The sequence below is a fragment of the Sesamum indicum genome, linkage group LG4, assembly GCF_026168435.1.
Source record: "Sesamum indicum cultivar Baizhima isolate 11 linkage group LG4, ASM2616843v1, whole genome shotgun sequence".
NCBI classification, from domain to species: domain Eukaryota; kingdom Viridiplantae; phylum Streptophyta; class Magnoliopsida; order Lamiales; family Pedaliaceae; genus Sesamum; species Sesamum indicum.
Genome location: NC_142660.1, coordinates 19,436,997 through 19,457,191, shown reverse-complemented (window position 1 = coordinate 19,457,191; position 20,195 = coordinate 19,436,997). Strand labels below are relative to the sequence as shown.

The following is a 20,195-nucleotide window of genomic DNA, read 5'->3' as shown; positions in this document are numbered from 1 at the left end:
TTATGTTTAATGTTGTATTTTTTGGAGACAAAAATTATTGTTTATTGTGAAATCATGTATGTTTTGTATTTTATATATATATATATATTATATATAAAAAGTTGAAAAACAGAAAAACACACAGATAAGGTGTAAAAACATAAAAAAATATTAAGTTTGTTTTATCTTATCTCGAAAAACACGAAAACATAAATCCAAACACAGTCTATAAGTTCAAATATTGTGCAAAAGGCCAAAGGCTACAGAAAATGGAATGCAAGAGATGATGAATGTCTAGATACTCTTTCCTCGATGCAATATTTCTGACAATCAAGTTACCAAAAACTACCCTGTCACGAATTTGCAGAGAATAGGGGATGAGAAGAAGAAGAAGTTTGAGGAGAAGAAAGAACAGAAAACTACTTAAAATTTTTATTCAAAAAACAACCATCTCTCCATCTCAGTACATATAGAACCATTAGAACAATTCTTAATGTAATTACAATTCTCAAAAAGAAATACTTGACTTGTAAAAACAACATCAAACAACCCAACTCTGGTTCTTTTCCTCTTTCAGCCATGTCCCGTAACAGAGCTCAGAAAATGCCACCCATGCCTGTCTCAGCGTTCGCCACGTGTCCTTCTCCTGAGCTTGCGTTGGCTCCTGAAACGACATCGTCTTCAGTCTCAATTCGTTCTGCAGTCCTAATTGCTCACGAACGGTGTCGTTTGTTCCAGAAATTCCCAATCCTTCATTTAAATTCATCCCGCCCTTAATCCGACGGCCCTATTTAATTCCCTTCATCCAACGGCTCGTGCTTGAAGTCGTGTTTTCAACTAAAAACGTGACATATCCCACCCAAAACGTTTATAGCATTTGGAAAGGATTAAATGAAAATGCTTTCTATATGTATATATTATACATAGAAGTGTGACAGAAAACAGATTAAAATAAGCAACTCAAATTTTGTAGTGGATCCGAATTACCCAAGTGTAACCCTACCCCACGCCCTCCCCTAATTTTGAGCACCAAAAGGCTGGTTATATGTATATATAGTTACATAAATATAAAACCAAGCTGGCGGGAGTGGAGGTTTAGGGTTTATGAGGGTCATTAGGGTTTATGTCTCTGTGTTGTCTCTGAATATATCATTTCAGTTATACTCGAGGTCTGTTATTGATTCCAGCCTCGATGGAAGGAAATGAAGAGCAGAAGCTCTCAGAATTTGCTATCAAGATCAACCACGAAGCCAAACTCAAAGAGCTCCTCCGGAACCTGAACTCTCTGGAATCGCAACTCTTTTCCGAGGCCTCCAAGGAGTTCATCAAAATCCTCAAATCCGATTTGGGGCCTGAATTTCTACGTGCGTATGTTGAGACGTCCTGCAAACTCGTTGAAATTTCCCAAGCTTGGGAATTTCGCAAAGGTAAACCCGGGTTTTATCAGTTTTTGAATTTAGTTGCTGCAGTTTTGAAGCATTGGAATCGGAATGCGGTTGGTGATGGTGGTGGTGGCGTTGGTCGCGCATTGGATAAGTTTGCGCGGGCACTGATTGAGGAGAAGATGGGGGATTTATATAAGGAGTTGAATAGTAAAGAGGCCAAGAGGCAGAACGCTGTGCTTTTGTTGCTGGCTTCTATTGTCAGGCGTAATTCACAGTTGGCATGGGAATTGGCCAAGGTTTTTGATTTCAAACTCGCAGGATTCCCTAAGTTGGCGGAACTGAGGTTGAGAAGGAAGAAATTTGTTGATAGAAGAAGGAAGAATTACTCCACAAGGAAAGCATTTGTAGGTTTTGCTATGTCATTCTTGGAGGTTGGGAGTCCAAGATTGTTGAGGGGGGTTTTGCAGCAGAAGGAGATGTATTCAGGGGTGTTGAGGGGGCTCGGGGATGATGATGAGGAGACTGTGGTTTATGTTCTGTCAATTTTGCGTGATAGGGTGCTTGTTCCAGAGTCGTTGGTCCCTCCGGGGCTTAGGAGTGTGTTATTTGGTAGCGTTACTTTGGAGCAGTTGGTTAGCATTTCAGGGAAGGATGACTTTGGGGATGCAGCAGAGTTGGCACACAACGTGTTGCTTCTAGTATGTACTGATCCTGTAAATGGATTGATGCCAGATTTGGAGCGGCATCCAAGTCCGCTCCGTGGGAATCCAAAGCGTCTTTTGGGTTTAATGAAGAAATTGAAGGCAACAGAGGTTGCCTACCACAAGAGTCTGCTTATGGCCATTGTAAAAGGACGTCCTTCACTTGGTTCTGCATATTTGGATGAGTTCCCTTACAGCATTGAAGATCTTGCATCTGATAAGTGGTGAGAGTTTTTAAGCAATAGTTTGTTGATTTATGCAATTAGTTATGCCATCATGCAGATATGCACATGAACCACAATTGAACATGCTGTGTTTGTATGTAGATAATATACCTTACATGTTTGTTTGTATTGTTTCTAGAACAAGTGCACTGGATCTTTTGTCTGTGTATATCTTTGTGTATAATCATCTGAGATGACTGAGTTATTTGCAGGTTTGCTGCTATTTCTTTGGCTGCAGATGTGGTTTCCTCAGTGAGTGATGGGTTTTCATTTAGTTTTATCGATAAACCACCTGCATTCGACGGCGAATATGTTCAAAATATTTTAAAATGCATAGGAGCACGCCCTTTCACAAGAGCAGTTATTAATAAAGGGTTACTTCACTCTGATTCTCTTGTGAAACATGGAACGTTGAAGCTTGTATTGGAGACGTTAAAGTTGTTGGATTATTGTTTGAAATCTGTGGACAGTTATTCTCGCCCAAACAATCAAATGATGCACAGCTGGGAATCATTAAAGACACAGATTCAGGATGAAGTCCGGATGTTGCTTCCGGATCCCCAAGTTTTGTTGTCTTTACTTTCTCCTCTAAACAGCCACTTCAAGATGCTTGAGTCTACTACAAAAAGGAAGGCCGAAATAGAAATTGCATCAGAACATTCTGTTAGTAAGAGGTTGAAAAGTTATGCTGCAAGTGAAGACTTGGATATTCTTATAAGTGGGGTTAATTATTCTGAGGTAGATTTGTCTAGGGATGGTGGAATTGTGGAATCTGGTGGTGAGCAACAACCGGAGAATGGAGTTGATATTTTAATATTTATTAAAGATTTGTGGGGTTTAGGTCAGATGCATATTGATCCAAGAGATGGGGATACATATTTTTACTCAAAGATACTTGATTCGCTTCAAATCTATTATGTGAGTTATGAAGTTTAGATTTATACAATATGCAATTTCAAGTTGTTTTAGCTTGGCAGATATTGAAACTCCATAAACATCTTGGTATTTGATTTCATAGTAGTTTGGCATTGTGGATCTGAATCTAGTTTACTTAATAAGTAAATGATGGTCAAGTATCATTTTAGATACTACATGAAATGGAAGCATGAATTGCAGAGTCCTGCTGTATATCTCTTGAGCTAATTCTACCTGTAATGAGTAGAGTTTGAGGGGTTCTTTTGATTTCTTTTACTGTCTGATTTTATTATGCAAATGACCTTTACAATTGTGTCTCTTTCAGAAACTGATATAGCTATGCTGCTGATTAGCTTCCAAATTAACACCTCAAATTTCAAATGAGAAAAGTATGACACACTCCTTGAGGTTTTTGTAGCTTTTCTAGAGAAATGTAATTATTTTTCTTTGGATTACTTTTTCTTACTTGTTCCTTTTTGCTTCTAAAATGTTTGCATTAGCATTTACATTTGTTTTTGCTGGATGAGGAGGACATTTCTGATCCTTAGTTGATATCCTAACACTTGTTACATGTAATTGTTCTTAGAATTTGATTTCCTAGTCAAATTGTTGGCCATGCTTATAATTAACTGGAGGGTTTTATATTGTCTTGCGCTGGATGAGGAGGAAGTTTCTGATCCTTAGTTGATATCCTAACACTTGTTACATGTAATTGTTCTTAGAACTTGATTTCCTAGTCAAATTGTTGGCCATGCTTATAATTAACTGGAGGGTTTTATATTGTCTTGCAGCGGACGATGCCCAGGGCCATGGAAGGATTATTTGATTTGTTTAAATTTCTGCCAAATAATCCTCTAGCGTTACCAACAATTCTGCAGCAGTCTATATTAAACCTGCTTAATGAGCATGTGAGGCAGTTCTCTAAAGATGCGAGCCCTGTCACATCCCCACCACAAATGTACAGGCACCTATATCCATTTATCATCTTGTTGATGGGTTCACCAGTCAGACACATAAAGGAACAAGCTTATGCCTTGGCAAAGGCATCCATGTTAAGCACTGGTGCATTTGATAATAACACAAAGGAAATTTGTGCATGGTTCTTCTTTATACCCGGCTGTAGCTACAATCATGTTTATGTTGAAGACCTTGAAGTTGAAATCTTTCAAAAATTGTCATCAGTTATTGTCTCTTTCCTATGTGATGCTGTTTCCACAACTGGGAATAACTTATACAAGTATATGGAGTCCTTGAAGCATTACATCTATGATTCTGGGTGTGGTAAAGGTAATTGATGTCATTACCAATCTCACTATTCACTTTGCTTCCTTTTTCAACAATGTTCCTGTTCCATTTCTGCTACTGATAGTGGTGACTATGTACTAGTTACTGACATCGTTTTGCATTTTATTACTTTTCACCATGCAGTGTGGCATCATAAATTTGGTTTACGAAGTGCCGCTGGTTCCCTCATTGTTGTCTACTTTAAAACAACAGAGCTAATTTTCCTTCAATAATATGTCCTTGTATAATTACAAACACAGCAATTCTTCAAACTACATACGTCATTTCTAGCTGATTGCTGTTTGTGTTTGGTTTAGTTGACTCATTTTCTGGTAATTCACTGAAAAAAATTGATTACAAAGTCTGAGTTGCTCTGCATGTCAATGTATAATCACGTTTTTACCCACCATGAAGCTAACAAGAAGCAGCGCAATCAACTGTATTAGGATTGGAATTGCACATATCAAAGTGATCAATGCCTTTTTCCAAACTAGTGTCAAAACATCTTCAGTGAGTTATTGACATTGTGTTTTGTCATGCAATTAGTTTTAGAATTGTACTTTTGTTGGAAATAATAGGAGAGAAGTATGAAATTATGGATTACAAATGGTCTTGGATCTGAATCGTTGGATTATCAGTGGTGGAAAGTAATGGGCATTGGCTAGGGTTTACAGTTTAGGAGTCCGTTTGAGGGATGGGATGGTGGGAAGGAGTTCAGCTGCGATGGGCTTAGAGAGGGATTTTGCAATGGGAGGTAGGGGTGGAGTTCAGCTGCAACACAAGAATTTGTTATGCTCTCATTTTTCTCTTCTGATATTAAACAATTCTTTAATGATTATAAGTAGTAGAGACATTGAAAATTTAGCAGGTTCTGACGATAAGGTTCCACATATATCCAGCCAAAGATGAACTATTTAAAACATCTAAATTCTAAAATGACAAACATTTTACCCCCTTCAAATGCCTATGTGCAAAGTATTACTCTTTCACTGATTTTGTCCTAAATTTTTTGTTTCTGTATTTCAGTCTTCCACGTCTGAAGAATATTCAGCATGACCTTCATAGTAATGCTCCTTCTGGAAAAGAAAGAGAAAGGTGTAAGCTATGAGATGACAAAACATTAAAGGTCAATGTTAATTGCAGATAATCATTGAGTTAGTTATATAAGAAAGCGAAGCAGAAATATGGTTTCGTTTCAGTTCTAGAAGTATGTCTCATCCTTAAATCAAAGATGCATAGTCTTGAGGTGGGAAGCTATGCTATTCCATAAATTGTTGCTGGTAATGCACTGTTGCTGTGATGTTCAAGTGTTGAGATTGGCAGTTTTCCCTCTTTCTCTGTGTTTTATGGCCGGGCTGGCCATCAATGTGATTGGCAGGGTTATAGGTTTAACTTACTGCACTGAAGTAGGATTCCATCTTGGCAGTGATATATCCTTTTCCATTATATCTGGTATAAGATTTGCGTATGGTATTCATATTTTCATAGATGTCTCACTGATTCGAAAATGAGTGGTAGCCCAATTCAATGTTTATACATTAAAAGCTTAAGACGTGACACATTGTTTGAAGCATTTTTGCTTCACCAGGAAAAGTTATGCATTAAATATCCTAAAGATGACCTTCCTGACTCAACTGGTTTTTTCCCCCTCCTTTGTACATTTTACCTGCATTATGCCCATCGTTTACAATAAATTATAGTTTGTCTCTTAATCAATCCCTAATATTTCTAGCAGATCTATCTCCTGAAGTAAGCCCCTTCATTATTTGTGTCTTGGAGAAGTGTCTGCGGTTGCTTAGCTCCGAGTCTGGGTCCTTCACGATACCCCAGAAGTCATTGATATCTCTGTATGTCTGCAACACACTCAAATATCTGTTGGATACGCAGGTAAATGGCACGTTTACTTTATTCTTCACACTATGTATAATTTATGTTCCTTCACCGCATCATTGACTTTAATGATTAGAGACAATGCAATAAACTTTGATAGGTGAATGCTGGGCCATTATCATTTCTAATTGATCGTGTATTATCTGAGAAACTTGAGAATGTCAGCAGAATTGATGACTTTGAACCAGTTAAATGTCCATGTGAGTGGAGGCCACTGAAGACACTATTGCATTTTGCGCGTGATACTTTGCATCATCGGTGTTATGGCATTTATTCAAATGTTGAGAATGTTAAGCGATCAAATAATTCCTTTATCAATATTCTTAGTGACATTAAAGGAGTTTTGAGAAGTGAGTATGATAATGGAGTTGTTGGATTGGCAGTGGGATTTTCCTTCTCGTTGATCTGCACAGGACACACTGAGCTTTTGCAGAATTTTCCATTAGTCTTATCTATCTCAAGTAACCTACTTGAGGTCCCTTTCTCAGTTTTATCATCCATATTTTTCCTTGAATCAAGTTATCTTGCTGATGTTTTGAAATTGTGGCCTGATATGTTCTTTGCTGCTCTGGATAGTGTTATTCATCATACGGAAAAGAAAGAAGAATGTCTCTGTAGAGTTGATCTTGATTCAATGGAAGCTGCATCTGTTGCATTTGCTTGTTACTTAAGAAATGCTCCATTTTGTGTACTCTTTTCATCCATTGCACAAAGTAGTAGCTTGCATTTATTTGAGCAGTCAGCACTTGTAAAGTTGCTTTTGGATAAAGTGACTGAGATGCCATCTGATCATTTGGTTTCTTCGTTATGCAATGTGCTCTTCTGGATTAATTATGCAAGCTCATACTACAGAGTCAGATCCATGGATGAACTCGAGATCCTTTCTGAAACATGCTTTATGCTTGCAGAGCACTTGTTGAAACAGTTGTTGGTTGAAAATACAGACACTGTTGGTGCTGCTCATGTTAAGGCTCCACCACTAAGTTGTGCTGTACAAGCGGTAGAAATCATCTTTAGTCATCCTGCCGTAACAGCATCACTGAATTGTCCTCTGTCTAGTAATATGGAGTTTTCTGATTCAGTCTTTGCTGAAACCTCAGAAAAATTTCTTGAATTAGCTAAAGAGGGGCTTCACAGAATGGATCACCGTGTCCTGACATTGATTAGAACAGTTTCTGAGCTTTTGTTCCCAATGTACGATAATCAAGGATCAGAAGAAATGACAAATGGCAGAAAGCGAATATCAGGAGCATGTAAAGTGCTGCAACAGAAACTTTTTGAGGTGTTCAAGAATAATTTTGATGCATGTATCCAGTCCAGGGACTTCAAGCCTTTGGTCCCAACATTTTATGCTTTATACACTTTGATTCATTTCATATCTCCCTTTGAGCTGCTGGGATTGGTGAACTGGTGTTTCTCTCGGATTGATTTCAACAATTCAACCTTATACCTATCATCAAAAAGATATGCTGTCTTTGCTAGTTTGAACTTAGCCAGTTGCTTTTTTGATTTTCTCTTGGCCTATATGGGGAAGCCAGATCCTGAAAATAAACAATATTATTTTCTGGATGGAACAGATGAGATGCATTTTGATGTTTCACTGTTTGAACGAATTTTTTTTCAAGTTCTAGACATTAGCCGTTGTGTTCAACTGGAACTTGCTGATGCATGTCTGCTTAAAGCTGTCAAGGTCATAAACATGCGTAAAGTCATCCAGTGTCCACATCTTCCTTCTATTATGGTTTTATCAAGAGTTATGTCAGGCACTCCTGTAAGTACATTTGCTTATTGCTTGCACAAGATCAATAGAGCAAAAGCTGAGTTGGTGCATCTTATTGCTGGAATGAGCCCCCTCCATCTGTCTGTCTTTGGATATATGTTCTCTGAAATATTGGATAAGTCATTGCTTCCTAATGCCATTGGGACACAAGAACCTTGTAAATACTCTTTTTCCAATGAAGAATTAGTCATGCTTCTACCAACTGTCTTCTTGTACTTAAATTCAGTCATCTCCAAATCCGGGGGTCAGCTCTGCAAGCCTTTTGAAACTATAGTTTCAGTGTATGGTCGTGTACTCTTGGGTGGCTTTTCTAAGTGGAAGATCTTTGTCTCGGGGATTATTTTTGAGATTGGACTTGATAAACCCTTGACTGCATCCATAGAAGAATTTTTGGATCTTTTTTCAGATAGTCTTCTTGGAAAGGCAATCCTTATGGTACGAGACCATCTGGCATTACGAGAAGATATAATGAAGAGTGAAAGGAGGTTGAGTCTATTTAATTCTGTGTGCCCATCTAGTGCAGATGATATTTTTGACTACTGCTGTGGTGAGACTGGGCTTCTTTTGCTGAAACAGCCTTTAGAGTTTGTGAACAGAGTAGTTGCAAAGATAAGCTTTTGTAAGATGATATTATTTTCTGATGATGATCAATGTCATCCTCAGTTGGAAGGTGAAGAGAAAAAGGTGATTGCTCCACAAGTTATCTTTGATATAGAAAAGTCAAGAATCTGGTTTTTAAGGATGTTAATCAATTCGTGGATGTCGATTGTCAGGACAATCCCAGACAATATTAGTTACTCTGGAAATATTGATGGCCAGAACATCTCTTTATTTAGATTTTTGGAAGTCTTTGTAATGAATAATATATTGGAATTGACAAAAGAGATGCATGATCAGCTTATCAAGTTGGATTACCTTCCCTACATTGAACAACTTGTAAGGTCATTTCTTCTTTATAGGTTCGGGGATCCTGTAACACTGAAGATGCTCCGAACTGTCCTCACTTACTTGTCTGAAGGGGCATTCTCAAGCGCTTCAGTAATTCAGTTGTTGCTTGCTCACTCCCAATTTGCACAGTCCATTCATTTTCCCTGCCAATCACTTGTTTCTACTCAGTTTGGCTTGGTTTTTGCGCCTATGCAGAGCATCTTAAGGTCGCTTGTCATTCCTCATACTCAGCTAGATTCCCTAGATGGCAAAAACAATAAATTAACATCTCAGCAACATCTATATGCACTGGAACTTGTTAAGTTGGTCAGGGTAATTCTCCATCTCTATGCGCAGCAAAGAAAAGTCAATTTGGGAGAAGATATTGGCATAAATTCTAGAGAATTAGTCTATCTGCTCTTGTCTTCTTATGGGGCAACATGTACTGAAGTTGATTTGGAAATATATAACTTAATTTTAGAAATTGAGGCAAATGATAAGTCATGTGCTGGGACAGTCTCTCAATTGGATTACCTATGGGGTGTTGCTTCTTTAAAGGTGAGAAAAGATTGTGCACAGAATAAGGACATGCAGTCTGTTGATGCGGAAAACATGGAATTCGTTGAAGACCGTCGAAAGACTAAATTCAGAGAGAATCTCCCCATTGACCCTAAGTTGTGTGCTCAAACTGTGCTTTATTTTCCATACAATAGATTTGTTAATGGAGGAACTTTGAACAAGCTTCAAGAAGATACTGCTACTACAGTTATGCACGAGGTACTTTTCCAGCAAGCTCACTGTTCTAGTTATTAAAATTTTTTTGTTTCATTTATATGATACAATTTCAATATCTTTTTATATTCTTATGACGGAAAATTTTTTTCTGGGCATTATCCATTACTGCGTTGGTCATACCTTTTGCAGGCCCGTTCTACAAGTGATAAGCTGCAAATATATGATCCTGTCTTCATCCTTCGCTTCTCAATTCACTGTCTTTCAGTCAGCTACATTGAACCCATTGAGTTTGCTAGTTTAGGTTTGCTTGCTGTTACCTTTGTCAGCATATCTTCAGCTGATGATGACATGAGGAAATTGGGATATGAGACACTTGCAAAATTCAAGAGTGCACTAGAGGTACTGATAGTTTCTTCAGTGATTACACTAAATAGATTTCTTGTTCCATATGCTCTGACTTTAATTGGCCTAATTAGAGCGTGTATATGCTTTCCCGTTATAATCTAGTTGTGAAGGTTCAGCCAACTGTAATAAAAGCACAATTTTGGTTTTACTCTTAACACACTTGTATCATGTTGCTCCTAACACATTTGTAAGTTTTAAAGTAATCACTGTTAGCTTAAGTTGGTTGTTAATATAGTAAAGTTGGGAATACCTTGCTTCTTAAAAGTTTGTCTAGACATAGTCAGATCAGCAATGAAGTAGTTAAAGCATAATTACTGCTTTTTTGTACCATAACACATGATGTTTGAGGTACTATATTGACTGCAAAATGTTGCCACTCCAGTAAGCTTTGTGGAGCTGTTCTGAGAGAGAATAAGGAGAAGGGAAATCTTGGCATACAGCTTGAATTGCTGATAGATGCTGTTGGCAGGAAGATCTTGCCCATATTGAGATTATGCAGTTGGTGATTAACTAACTAAACCCCTGAAAGCATGTAACACGAGCACTGGCTAACATTGAAGAGATCAACCACTTCATTAGAGTTATCTAATTGTGGCTTCATTAGAGTTATCTGTTTTCTTCACCAATGGAAGCAACAACTGGGGGAGTTGGACATGATTTTTTTATCTATCAAATTTATTCCAATTTATTTTACTCCTAAACTTTTTTTTCACTGGCTTTTGGTTTCTAAAGCCAGTTTTGAGTTATCATATTGTCTGGTTCAAAGTTGCCAAAAGTTCTTTATCTCCTTCAATTAGCTCTATCTTAAAGGAATAGGTTTTACTTTTAGTTGTTCTATTTTTGCGGCGTGTATAGTCTAGTTTGAAGCAAGTATTCTTTAAGTTTAACGATTAATAGGTTTGAGTGCAATACTGTCACTTCTTTCCTTTTTGTTAAAGCAGAAGATTAGTTAGAAAGAATTTAGACAAAAGACAACCTGCTGCCTTGAGATTGGATTTTTAGATGAGATGCGATGCAAGATTCTCTCTGAAAAAGGTCCCATGCATTGCATCCTTTTTGTATTTTTGTCTGTCATTTACAGAACTTGAGACCTCAGGTATGTTTTTTTATGATTCAAGAACTGAACCTAGGATCCATCTGCAAATGCAAACCACTTGGACCTGTTATCTACTCCCAAAAGTTCCCGTTTTAGTTGTTATTTGTGTTCGTTAATAGATCAGTGGCCGAAGAGATTATGCTTAGGATTTAACCAAAGAAAAGAATAAAATTTTTGAAGACCAAATCCATGGACGTATGTTATAATTCGTTTACTGCCTTGAAAATTCTTTAGGGTATGCCTTAAGGATGCATGTGTATAAAGTCTGTTAACAGTTGGAAATATTCTAATCCTGGTTAACAGAAATGCCAAAAGAAGAAGGATGTGGCAGGACTTCGTCTCTTAGTTTCATACTTGCAAAATGGAATAGAAGAGCCATGGCAGAGGATTCCATCCATTATTGCCATGTTTGTTGCAGAGGCTTCTTTGGTACTATTGGACCCATCACATGACAATTATTCAACCATAAGCAAGCATCTCATGAACTTTCCTAGTGTGAACATGAAAGTATGTTGCTCGCAATTCAATGTCACATTCTGTTTTGTAATTTGCTTCTATGTAAATAAACTCAACACTCTATTTCAACTTCTGTTTTCTTAAATAATGGCAGGTGATACCATTATTCCAAAATCTTTTTTGGAGTAGCTCTGTTAGTTTTAGAGCAGACAGGTTATGGATGCTCCGACTGTTGTATACCGGGCTGAATACAGAAGATGATGCTCAAATATACGTTAAGAACTCAATTTTTGAGATCCTCATGAGTTTTTACACTTCTCCACTTTCAGATAATGATTCAAAGGAACTTATTATTCAGGTGAGCTTGGTCGCTTTGGCACATGCTCCTGTTGTCTCTCTTCATTTGATTTGAACATTGATCTTTGTACTTTGAATTATCTTGTACTTTGAAATATCTTCATAGTTTTTCATGAAATCTTATATTCGTTGCTTCTATATCGTCTGGGGTTTTGACTTTCATTCTGTTGCAAATGAAGTTCTACCAGAATACTTGGGTGGAATTTCCCCCTTTTCCTAATGAATGATTATTGGGTGAATTAGACTGCTGAAGCTTCTCTTTTGTTCGGCACTTACATGCACAAGTAAAACTTTACACACATAAATGAGTGCAACTTTGGTTCAAGTCTTCATGCACTAGCACACATAGTGATGCATGTCATAAGAAAATTTTCATGGAGTTCTCATGCTTTAATTATCTACTGCCAGCTGTTGAACTTCAGTTCTACATGCTCTTGGCTTCCTACTGTTGAATAGTCTGACTAGCTTAAAACCTTTACTTTCACCTGTCCGCATGAAATTGGAAAATTGGTTACTTTCTCGAGTTATGTTATTTTCTCTGACTAGCTACACCCAGTGAAGAGCTAAATCCAAATATCTGCTGCAGATAGTGAAGAAGGCTGCTCAATTACATAAAGCTGTTTGGTTTTTAGTTCGACAATGTGGTCTGATTTTATGGCTGTCATCTATTGTTTCATCTCTCTATGGGAGTGAATGCCAAGAGCGGAAAGAATTTACCCTCACGCAGTTGGCTATTGTGTTGGAGGTATTGATTTCCCTTGTTTGATGATCTTGTATGTTCGTAGTTAGAGGATTCTGTTCTTTTCCTTTTGCTCCACTGAGACTTCTTTTATATGAAAATGCCTGATTATCTGCGTTTATGATTGGATCTCTAATCTGTTCTTGGATGATGTAGTCATATGCTGACTTATAAACTACTAATATTGTCGTTTCCATGAGAAGACCTTAATGGGCCTCTCTTCGTCCTCCTCACATGGGAGTGTAGAGTTGAGAATCTTGGTATGGCTTCTGGGGATATGGAGACTTAGCTAAATATTAGGTTGTTAGAAGGAAAATGATGCTGCAGATGCAGGACACACATTTTAGCATTTGAAGCTGAAGCATGAAGCTTTAAGCTGTTGGATCTGGAAGCTTGAAGCTCTTTGCTTTTGGCTGGTTGTGGATGGGAGAAGTTGAAAACTAGTACTATTTCGAGAGTGCTTTAATAGGATAACAAACAATGTACATGGATGGCTTTCCCTCTTCCAATTGGTAGTTGATTGTAATCAGTATAAAAAGAAATGATCTTCACATTGCACTCCTTCATATAAAGATATAATGGATGAGTTATTTGGAGGTCATGTGGTATATAAGGACTCGGGGCGCACTCTTGGCTTTGTCAATGTTGATCATTGGCCCACTGTAATGCCAATGTCCATGCTGACAAATTGCAATCACCCAAAGGTCACATACCATTCAAGTGAATCTTCCACTAGAAACATATGCTGTGTTGTTATATACTTCTCCACTTAGATGAATGTCCATATCGTAGTATTTTATCTCTGTTGCATGTTCCTACCAAACAAGTTTAGACTGAGTCTGGTGGATAGTAGCTCGAAGGGCTGATCTGGTATCTGGTAACAGTAAAGACTCAGATCTGACTCATGGCATTGTCAATATTGCTGGAACTAACTGAATTCAGATTATTAAGGCCATGGTGACAAGTAGGGGTGGGCCAAAACTATGCTGAACCATGGAGTCAAGGAAAAGTTAGATTGGGTCATTGGTCTGAAGGTCATTTCTGCAAATTCATGGATGTCATGAACCTAAGTAATTTAGAATTGATGCTTGGAATAAGGATGAGAGCTGAAAAATCTCAAAATGTTGGTAGTAATTCATGTGCTATTTTTGGAATTCGAAAATTCTCGCTAATGGAACCTGGGAGAGTTGCCATGATGTGAATGCTGAAAGAAATTCCGTTGGAGTGCTGAACTTATTTGAAGACCAGAAAGTCAAGAAATGTAAAGGAGCTTGACTGTCCATGAAAATCGGAAGTGATTATGTATGATCTACTTTGTTACAACACCAAGAAATCTAACGAATTTCACATGCATTGGCTTCAAAGTAACCAAAAGTTGGACATCCATGTGCCCTAATATTTGGTTATCACTTGTGTTTTATCCTTTCTTTTCTATTGCTAAAAGCATAAATGCTGGCAGTGGAAGCATTTATTTTTTTGACTGTGATGTTAGTTTTAGTGTATATATAATTGAATTTCCAAATGTAGGTGGTAAATTGTATGACATCACCCAGATATATTGTTGAATGGTTGCAAAAGCATGCTATGGAGCAGCTTTCAGAACTTTCATCACATTTATACAAACTTCTAGTTGGTGTTGATCTCATTAAAGAACAAAGGACACTGTGCGACACAATTCTACAAATATTGACCTTAATGCTAAAGATATCACAGAAGAGGAGGATATATCAACCACATTTTACATTGTCAGAGGAGGGTTTGTTTCAGCTGTATGAGGCTGTTGAAGTATGCTCGAAAACAAGCTGCAATTCGACCGCATTTTTGGGACTCCAAGCTGTTCTCATGAGTACTCCTCCAGCCACTATTTTCCGGATGGTATCCCCATTTCTTGTGTATTTTTGTCTATTTCTTTATATATCTATACTATATATGAAAGTATGAATCTCTCACGTGTTTGTTCTCATTGTGAAAAAGACATTTATATTCTTACTTAAATAATCTTTTAAATAATAATTAAAATTAGTTTAGAAGATAAAATTTTATCAAAAGAAGATTATTTAAGAGTCCTAATTCCACTAAACTACTTGGACATTAATAATAAATATGTCCAACTAAAAATAAATAGAAGGCAAATAATATTTCTACATGATTAATTTTTGGAAGTTATTTTTTAAGGGTAAATTACAACTATCTCTCCTAAGGTTTTACATAATCACGAATACCTTCTTGTTGTTTGAAAAATTACAAATACCTCTTTCAAATGGAAAATAATTATGTAGTCCCTAGACGGTGAAATGGACATTACTATTTTACCCTTGTTGTTTTGTTTTAAAATAAAAAAAATATTTGAAAAGATGTAAAAAAATGGAGGGTAGGTGAATTAAATAATCTATAGGGAATACTAATTCATAAATATATTTTAAAAATTACAAAATATATATAATTATAATTTATGATTGAAAAGGGCATTTTAGTCAATTTATCATAAAAATTGGATGAAAACCTAACGGAATGGGCTCGTTGTTAGTCCCTAGACGGTGAAAAGGACATTACTATTTTACCCTTGTTGTTTTGTTTAAAAATAAAAAAATATTTGAAAAAATGTAAAAAAGATTGAGGGTAGGTGAAATAAATAATCTATAGGGAATACAGATTCATAAAAATATTTTAAAAATTATAAAATATATATAATAATAATTTATAATTCAAAAGGGCATTTTGGTCAGTTCACAACCTACTTGTTAGATGGATGTTAAAATCAAGGGGTATTTGTAATTTTTCAAACAACGAGGTGGTATTCGTAATTATGCCCAACCTTAGGGGAGGTGGTTGTAATTTACCCTATTTTAAATATTAATTTAGGGACAGTAAAATTTAAAGTGAATAGCATTAGAATAATATATAAAGTGCAAATGTAAACTTCAAGAAATATATATATATATATATGTGAAAGAATAAATATCATGAAATTTTAAATACAAATTATCAATCCAATTAAATTAGAAATGCTTTTGAAAAATTTAAAATGGGTGACTTCTAACTAATTGATTTTAGAGAAAATTATATTTTTGATCCCATATGTTAGTCTTTTTTAATTTAGTTCTATTTGTTATAATTTTTTTCATATTGCATCCCGTAAGTTGAAAGTTTCTCAATTTCAGTCATCACGTGCATTTTCGGCCAATTACTAAAGGAGTGGTTAGCATTTTTCATACATTTTTTCGTTAATTATTTGGGGCCTTTTCAATTTTGTCCCATTTGTTGCGATTTTCTCACATTGCATCTTATAAGTTGAAAACATTTTCAATGTTACCTTAGCATATTCATACATTTTCTAAACATTTTTCATTATTATTGGACAAAGAATGCAAGTGAGAACTAACATTAAGAAAATTTCCAATTTATGAGATGCAATCGTCCTAGGAAATCGTAACAAATGGAACTAAATGGAAAAGAGCTCTAACATATGCGACAAAAAATATGATATTTCTTTGATTTTATTTTAATATGAATAGTTTAAATTTATTTTGAGATTGTACTTTAATTCACGTACTTTTGATTTTTATCATAATATACTAGAGGTAAAATAATACTAATAAGTATAACTTATCTTTAAATCTAAATAGTGAGAATTTCTTAAGCGTTTATTCTTATTGTGAGAAAACATTCATACCCTTAATGGGGTATTTCTTTAGATTTTTACTTTCATTATATATATATGTATATTAGTGATCACATAACTACATTAATATTATGTCATATTAACATTTCACATAATATATATTTACAATCATTACAAATTTTACTCATTATTAAAATATATTAGTTTTCAACTTCTTATCAAGGAAACAAATAACCCAAAAATAAAAATATAACATAATCAGTGAATGAAAAAAAGCATAATTTAAATTGACTATTTTGCCCTTGGAAGATACATTCCAAGGAATTATCCCCATATAATCTATTACCAGGGTGTTGTGTGTAGGAAATTTTAATTTGAATCGAGTTTGGTAGAACATGAACCAATTATACTATAAATATAATACATTTGTCATATAATTAGTATATAATTTACAAGAGTGATCCATTACATGTTGAATATATCATATTTATTTGTATGATCTATTGTATTTTAACTTAACCTGATTTAAATAAAATCTTTTTATTGTACATATAAACAAATTTGAGTTCTTAAATGTGAAAAAATTATTATTCTATGAATCTAATTTTTCCTGTTTGTAGTGGCACTAACTCTAAGGCGACAACTAACAAACTTTGGGACAAAAGTGAGAAAAAAGATCTAAGCTTATCAGTTTATCCTCAATTATAATATGGTTAGAGGATCAATATAAAACAAAGATAAAGTTTAAGGATGTTAATGTCAAGAAATGAACTTGAAAAATTAAAGTGTAACTAAATAAAAACTTAAGGAATCAACTATAATATTTAGTTCTAACCATGAAGAAACATATATGGTACTTCTAATTCTTGTAAACTACTTGGAAGATAAATGATATATCTAACTAAAAGATAAATAGTCAAATAATATTTTAACATGCTTACTTTGTTAGGAAAGATCTTGAATATTTATATAAAAAAATGAATTGCTAGGGCATAGTAAAACTTCAAATAATAGCATATCAGTAACATGTAAGTATAAAAGTATAATATGGAATAAATATCCTTAATTTTATTAAATTCAAAGTACTATTGAAAAATTTAAATCAAGTGGCTTTCGGCTAATTAATTTTATTTTAATATTAATATTAGATAATTATTTTTGGATTATATTTTTTTTCCATAATATAATGGACATATCAAAGTAGTGAGAGTCACTACTCTCAAGTATTTATTCCTATTGTGGGAAAACATTCGTACCTTTACCGGGCTAGGTATATAAATAATAGAAGTAAATAGATTCCTTATCAATTAAAATAATTATTATCAATTTTTTTTTTGAAAATATAATTGTATAATACTAATATTTCAGTGACATAAACATAAATAATATCATGAACTTAATAATTTTATGACTAACTACAAATAATACATTTGCTTTTAAAAAATATATTTGTACACGTGCATTGCACGTCATGCTTCCTAGTGTCTGTGTGTGTGTGTGTATATATATAATATATATATATATATATATTATATATATATAGGTCTCTGACTATCTTGAGACATAATTTTCTTCCCCATCCACCTGCTGATATGAACATAATCTTAGGGCCAGGTTTTTCGGCTTATTAGAACGTTTCTCCTTGTATTTTTGTTAGTTGAAACTAAGTGTTGTTTCCAATATATTGATGTAGGATCAGGGAAAGCTTTTGAAGTTTTTGAGATGGACAGTCACAACTGCTATCCAGTCAAAGCCAACAAAAGTTTCTGAGGCAGAAGATTCTGATTATCATTTGATGGCAGTCTCAGAGAAAAAAACTCCTGAAGATCCCCTTGTATCAAAGCTTTTGTGCTGGCTGACCGCCGCAGTGATCCTTAGAAAAGTTTCTTGTAAATTAAGCAAACTCAACAATAATAGTTTCTTAGAAAGACAGAACCTAGACAGTCTGCAGTCTTTGTTGGAATACTGTGAGCCAGGGTTTGGGGAAGATGCAGGATGTGGCTGTGAAGATGTATTAGCTGCATCAATATTTTACCTGCTACAGATGCTGGGTTTTAGCCATGCATTGCTTCCGTCGGCTGTTTCTGCACTCTGTCTCCTACTTTTTTCTAATTCACCCTCAGGTTCACTTTTACGTCTTGGTACTTTTAATTAATTATGTTGGTTTCATTATAGTATATTGCCTGCTTGGAGTATTACTTGCCTGGAGCATTTACCATAAGATTGCCCCTCAGCACAACTTCAGTTTGTTATATTATTTGAGGAAATTTGAAATTCTCGATCTTTTTAAGAATTTTGGTCTAATCACATATGAGATAAATCAGCAAGACTAGTCTTCCATTATCAATTTTTAATATCTAAATGTAATTCAAATTTGTGACCTTTGCAAATATTGGGAATAACTTAGTCGAGTGGCATGATTTTACACTTTATTCAATGCTTTAAATCATGTCGAGTTATTTTTTTTTGTTTCTATAATCGATGATTTCACTTCTCTCTACCATTGCTTCATTTAGCAACTTCTTGTCTTGGTTGCAGTGACTTTTTACTTATCTGCTTATGACAACTTAGCAACTCTTTTTTAACTGTGTTCTTTCTATTAAACAGAGTCGGAGTTTTCAGTTGGTCGTGGTATTTCTTTGCCATTGCTATGTTCAAAGATACGCTGTCCTGCTGAAGCAAATCCTGCCTGGCGTTGGTAAGCTGCTTGTGCTTTGATTTTTACTTTTCAACCCCCTCCACACAAACACAGAAAGATTATAAAAAATGCAAGAGAAATGGATGAATAGATTTCTTAAAATCCTAGTACACCTACTGGTCTAGAAGCTAACATGTAGGTATTTCCGTTCAATGATGTTTCTGATTCTCACATCATTCAAGAAAAGTAGATCCTTGAACTTTGTCTTGGGCTAGTAAAGATGAGTCAGGCCTTGCTTCATCTTGTTGAAGATGGAAAACGATAGGGTTGGTGGGCCAAGCCTTGCCGGACCAAACTTTGGTTATATTGATCCAGCCCTTGTGAAACATGTAACGGGTGTGTGAAACCAATGTTTTGATCCAAACCAGTTCACACTTTAATTACAGAAACAAGATCAAACCCATTCAGTTCTTTAGTTCTGTTTGGTTTCATTTCTAAAATGTCTTTGTTTGTTTTGGGGAGATAGTAAAAGACAAAGACAAGTGCATGTGTTGAGAGTTTTTACTATGTTTGGTTTTGTATTTTGTATTAGTAGATGATGAATAAAGATAAGATACTCTGGTAATGTTTTTGACTGTTTCCAAACAGCCAAAGAATGACACAGAATAAGTATAGGATGAATAAAGATAAGTCTTTTGTAGTCTTTGTTTTTCTTTTTAACTGTTGCATCGATAAGTAGCTATTCGGACGAGGGAGCGAGATTGGGGTTTGCTGAATCAGTAATCTGCATTTTGCACAGGTCATATTTCCAGCCATGGAGGGACCTATCCATGGAACTCAGTCAGGTACAGAAACTGGATGAAGTTCATGCTTGTGAGAGACTTCTGATAGTAGCTTCAAACATTCTCGTAAAAAAAGCCGGATGTTTGCATTTTTTTCCACTTAAAGACATGGAAGACTTGCATGTATATGAATGGGAACGAAGATTGTTTCATTCTGAATAAAATCGTGAGGTATGTTAAATGCCTCACTTCCAATACTATTGACACACCAGTTGCCTTT

General features: G+C 35.3%; 1 protein-coding gene across 1 annotated transcript; it reads left to right on the top strand.

The window, feature by feature from the left end:
• The first annotated feature begins 948 nt into the window (after positions 1-948).
• EMB2788 (ribosome 60S biogenesis amino-terminal protein) lies at positions 949-20,181 on the top strand. The gene is made up of 13 exons (XM_088879509.1): positions 949-2,289; positions 2,502-3,207; positions 3,996-4,491; positions 6,224-6,375; positions 6,479-9,862; positions 10,010-10,219; positions 11,625-11,828; positions 11,932-12,135; positions 12,721-12,879; positions 14,401-14,748; positions 18,189-18,618; positions 19,103-19,193; positions 19,933-20,181. The coding sequence occupies exons 1-13, from the start codon at positions 1,172-1,174 to the stop codon at positions 20,135-20,137; spliced, it is 7,707 nt and encodes a 2,568-aa protein (XP_088735635.1). The 5' UTR covers positions 949-1,171; the 3' UTR covers positions 20,138-20,181.
• The last annotated feature ends 14 nt before the right edge of the window (positions 20,182-20,195 follow it).

What these genes read in the sequence shown, in the direction of transcription:
- EMB2788 (XM_088879509.1), top strand. Translation starts at nt 1,172, where the DNA reads ATGGAAGGAAATGAAGAGCAGAAGCTCTCAGAATTTGCTATCAAGATC. An exon ending in AATTCAAGAGTGCACTAGAG is followed by an intron (nt 10,220 to 11,624) that starts GTACTGATAGTT and finishes CCTGGTTAACAG; the next exon opens with AAATGCCAAAAGAAGAAGGA. An exon ending in TTCCTAGTGTGAACATGAAA is followed by an intron (nt 11,829 to 11,931) that starts GTATGTTGCTCG and finishes AAATAATGGCAG; the next exon opens with GTGATACCATTATTCCAAAA.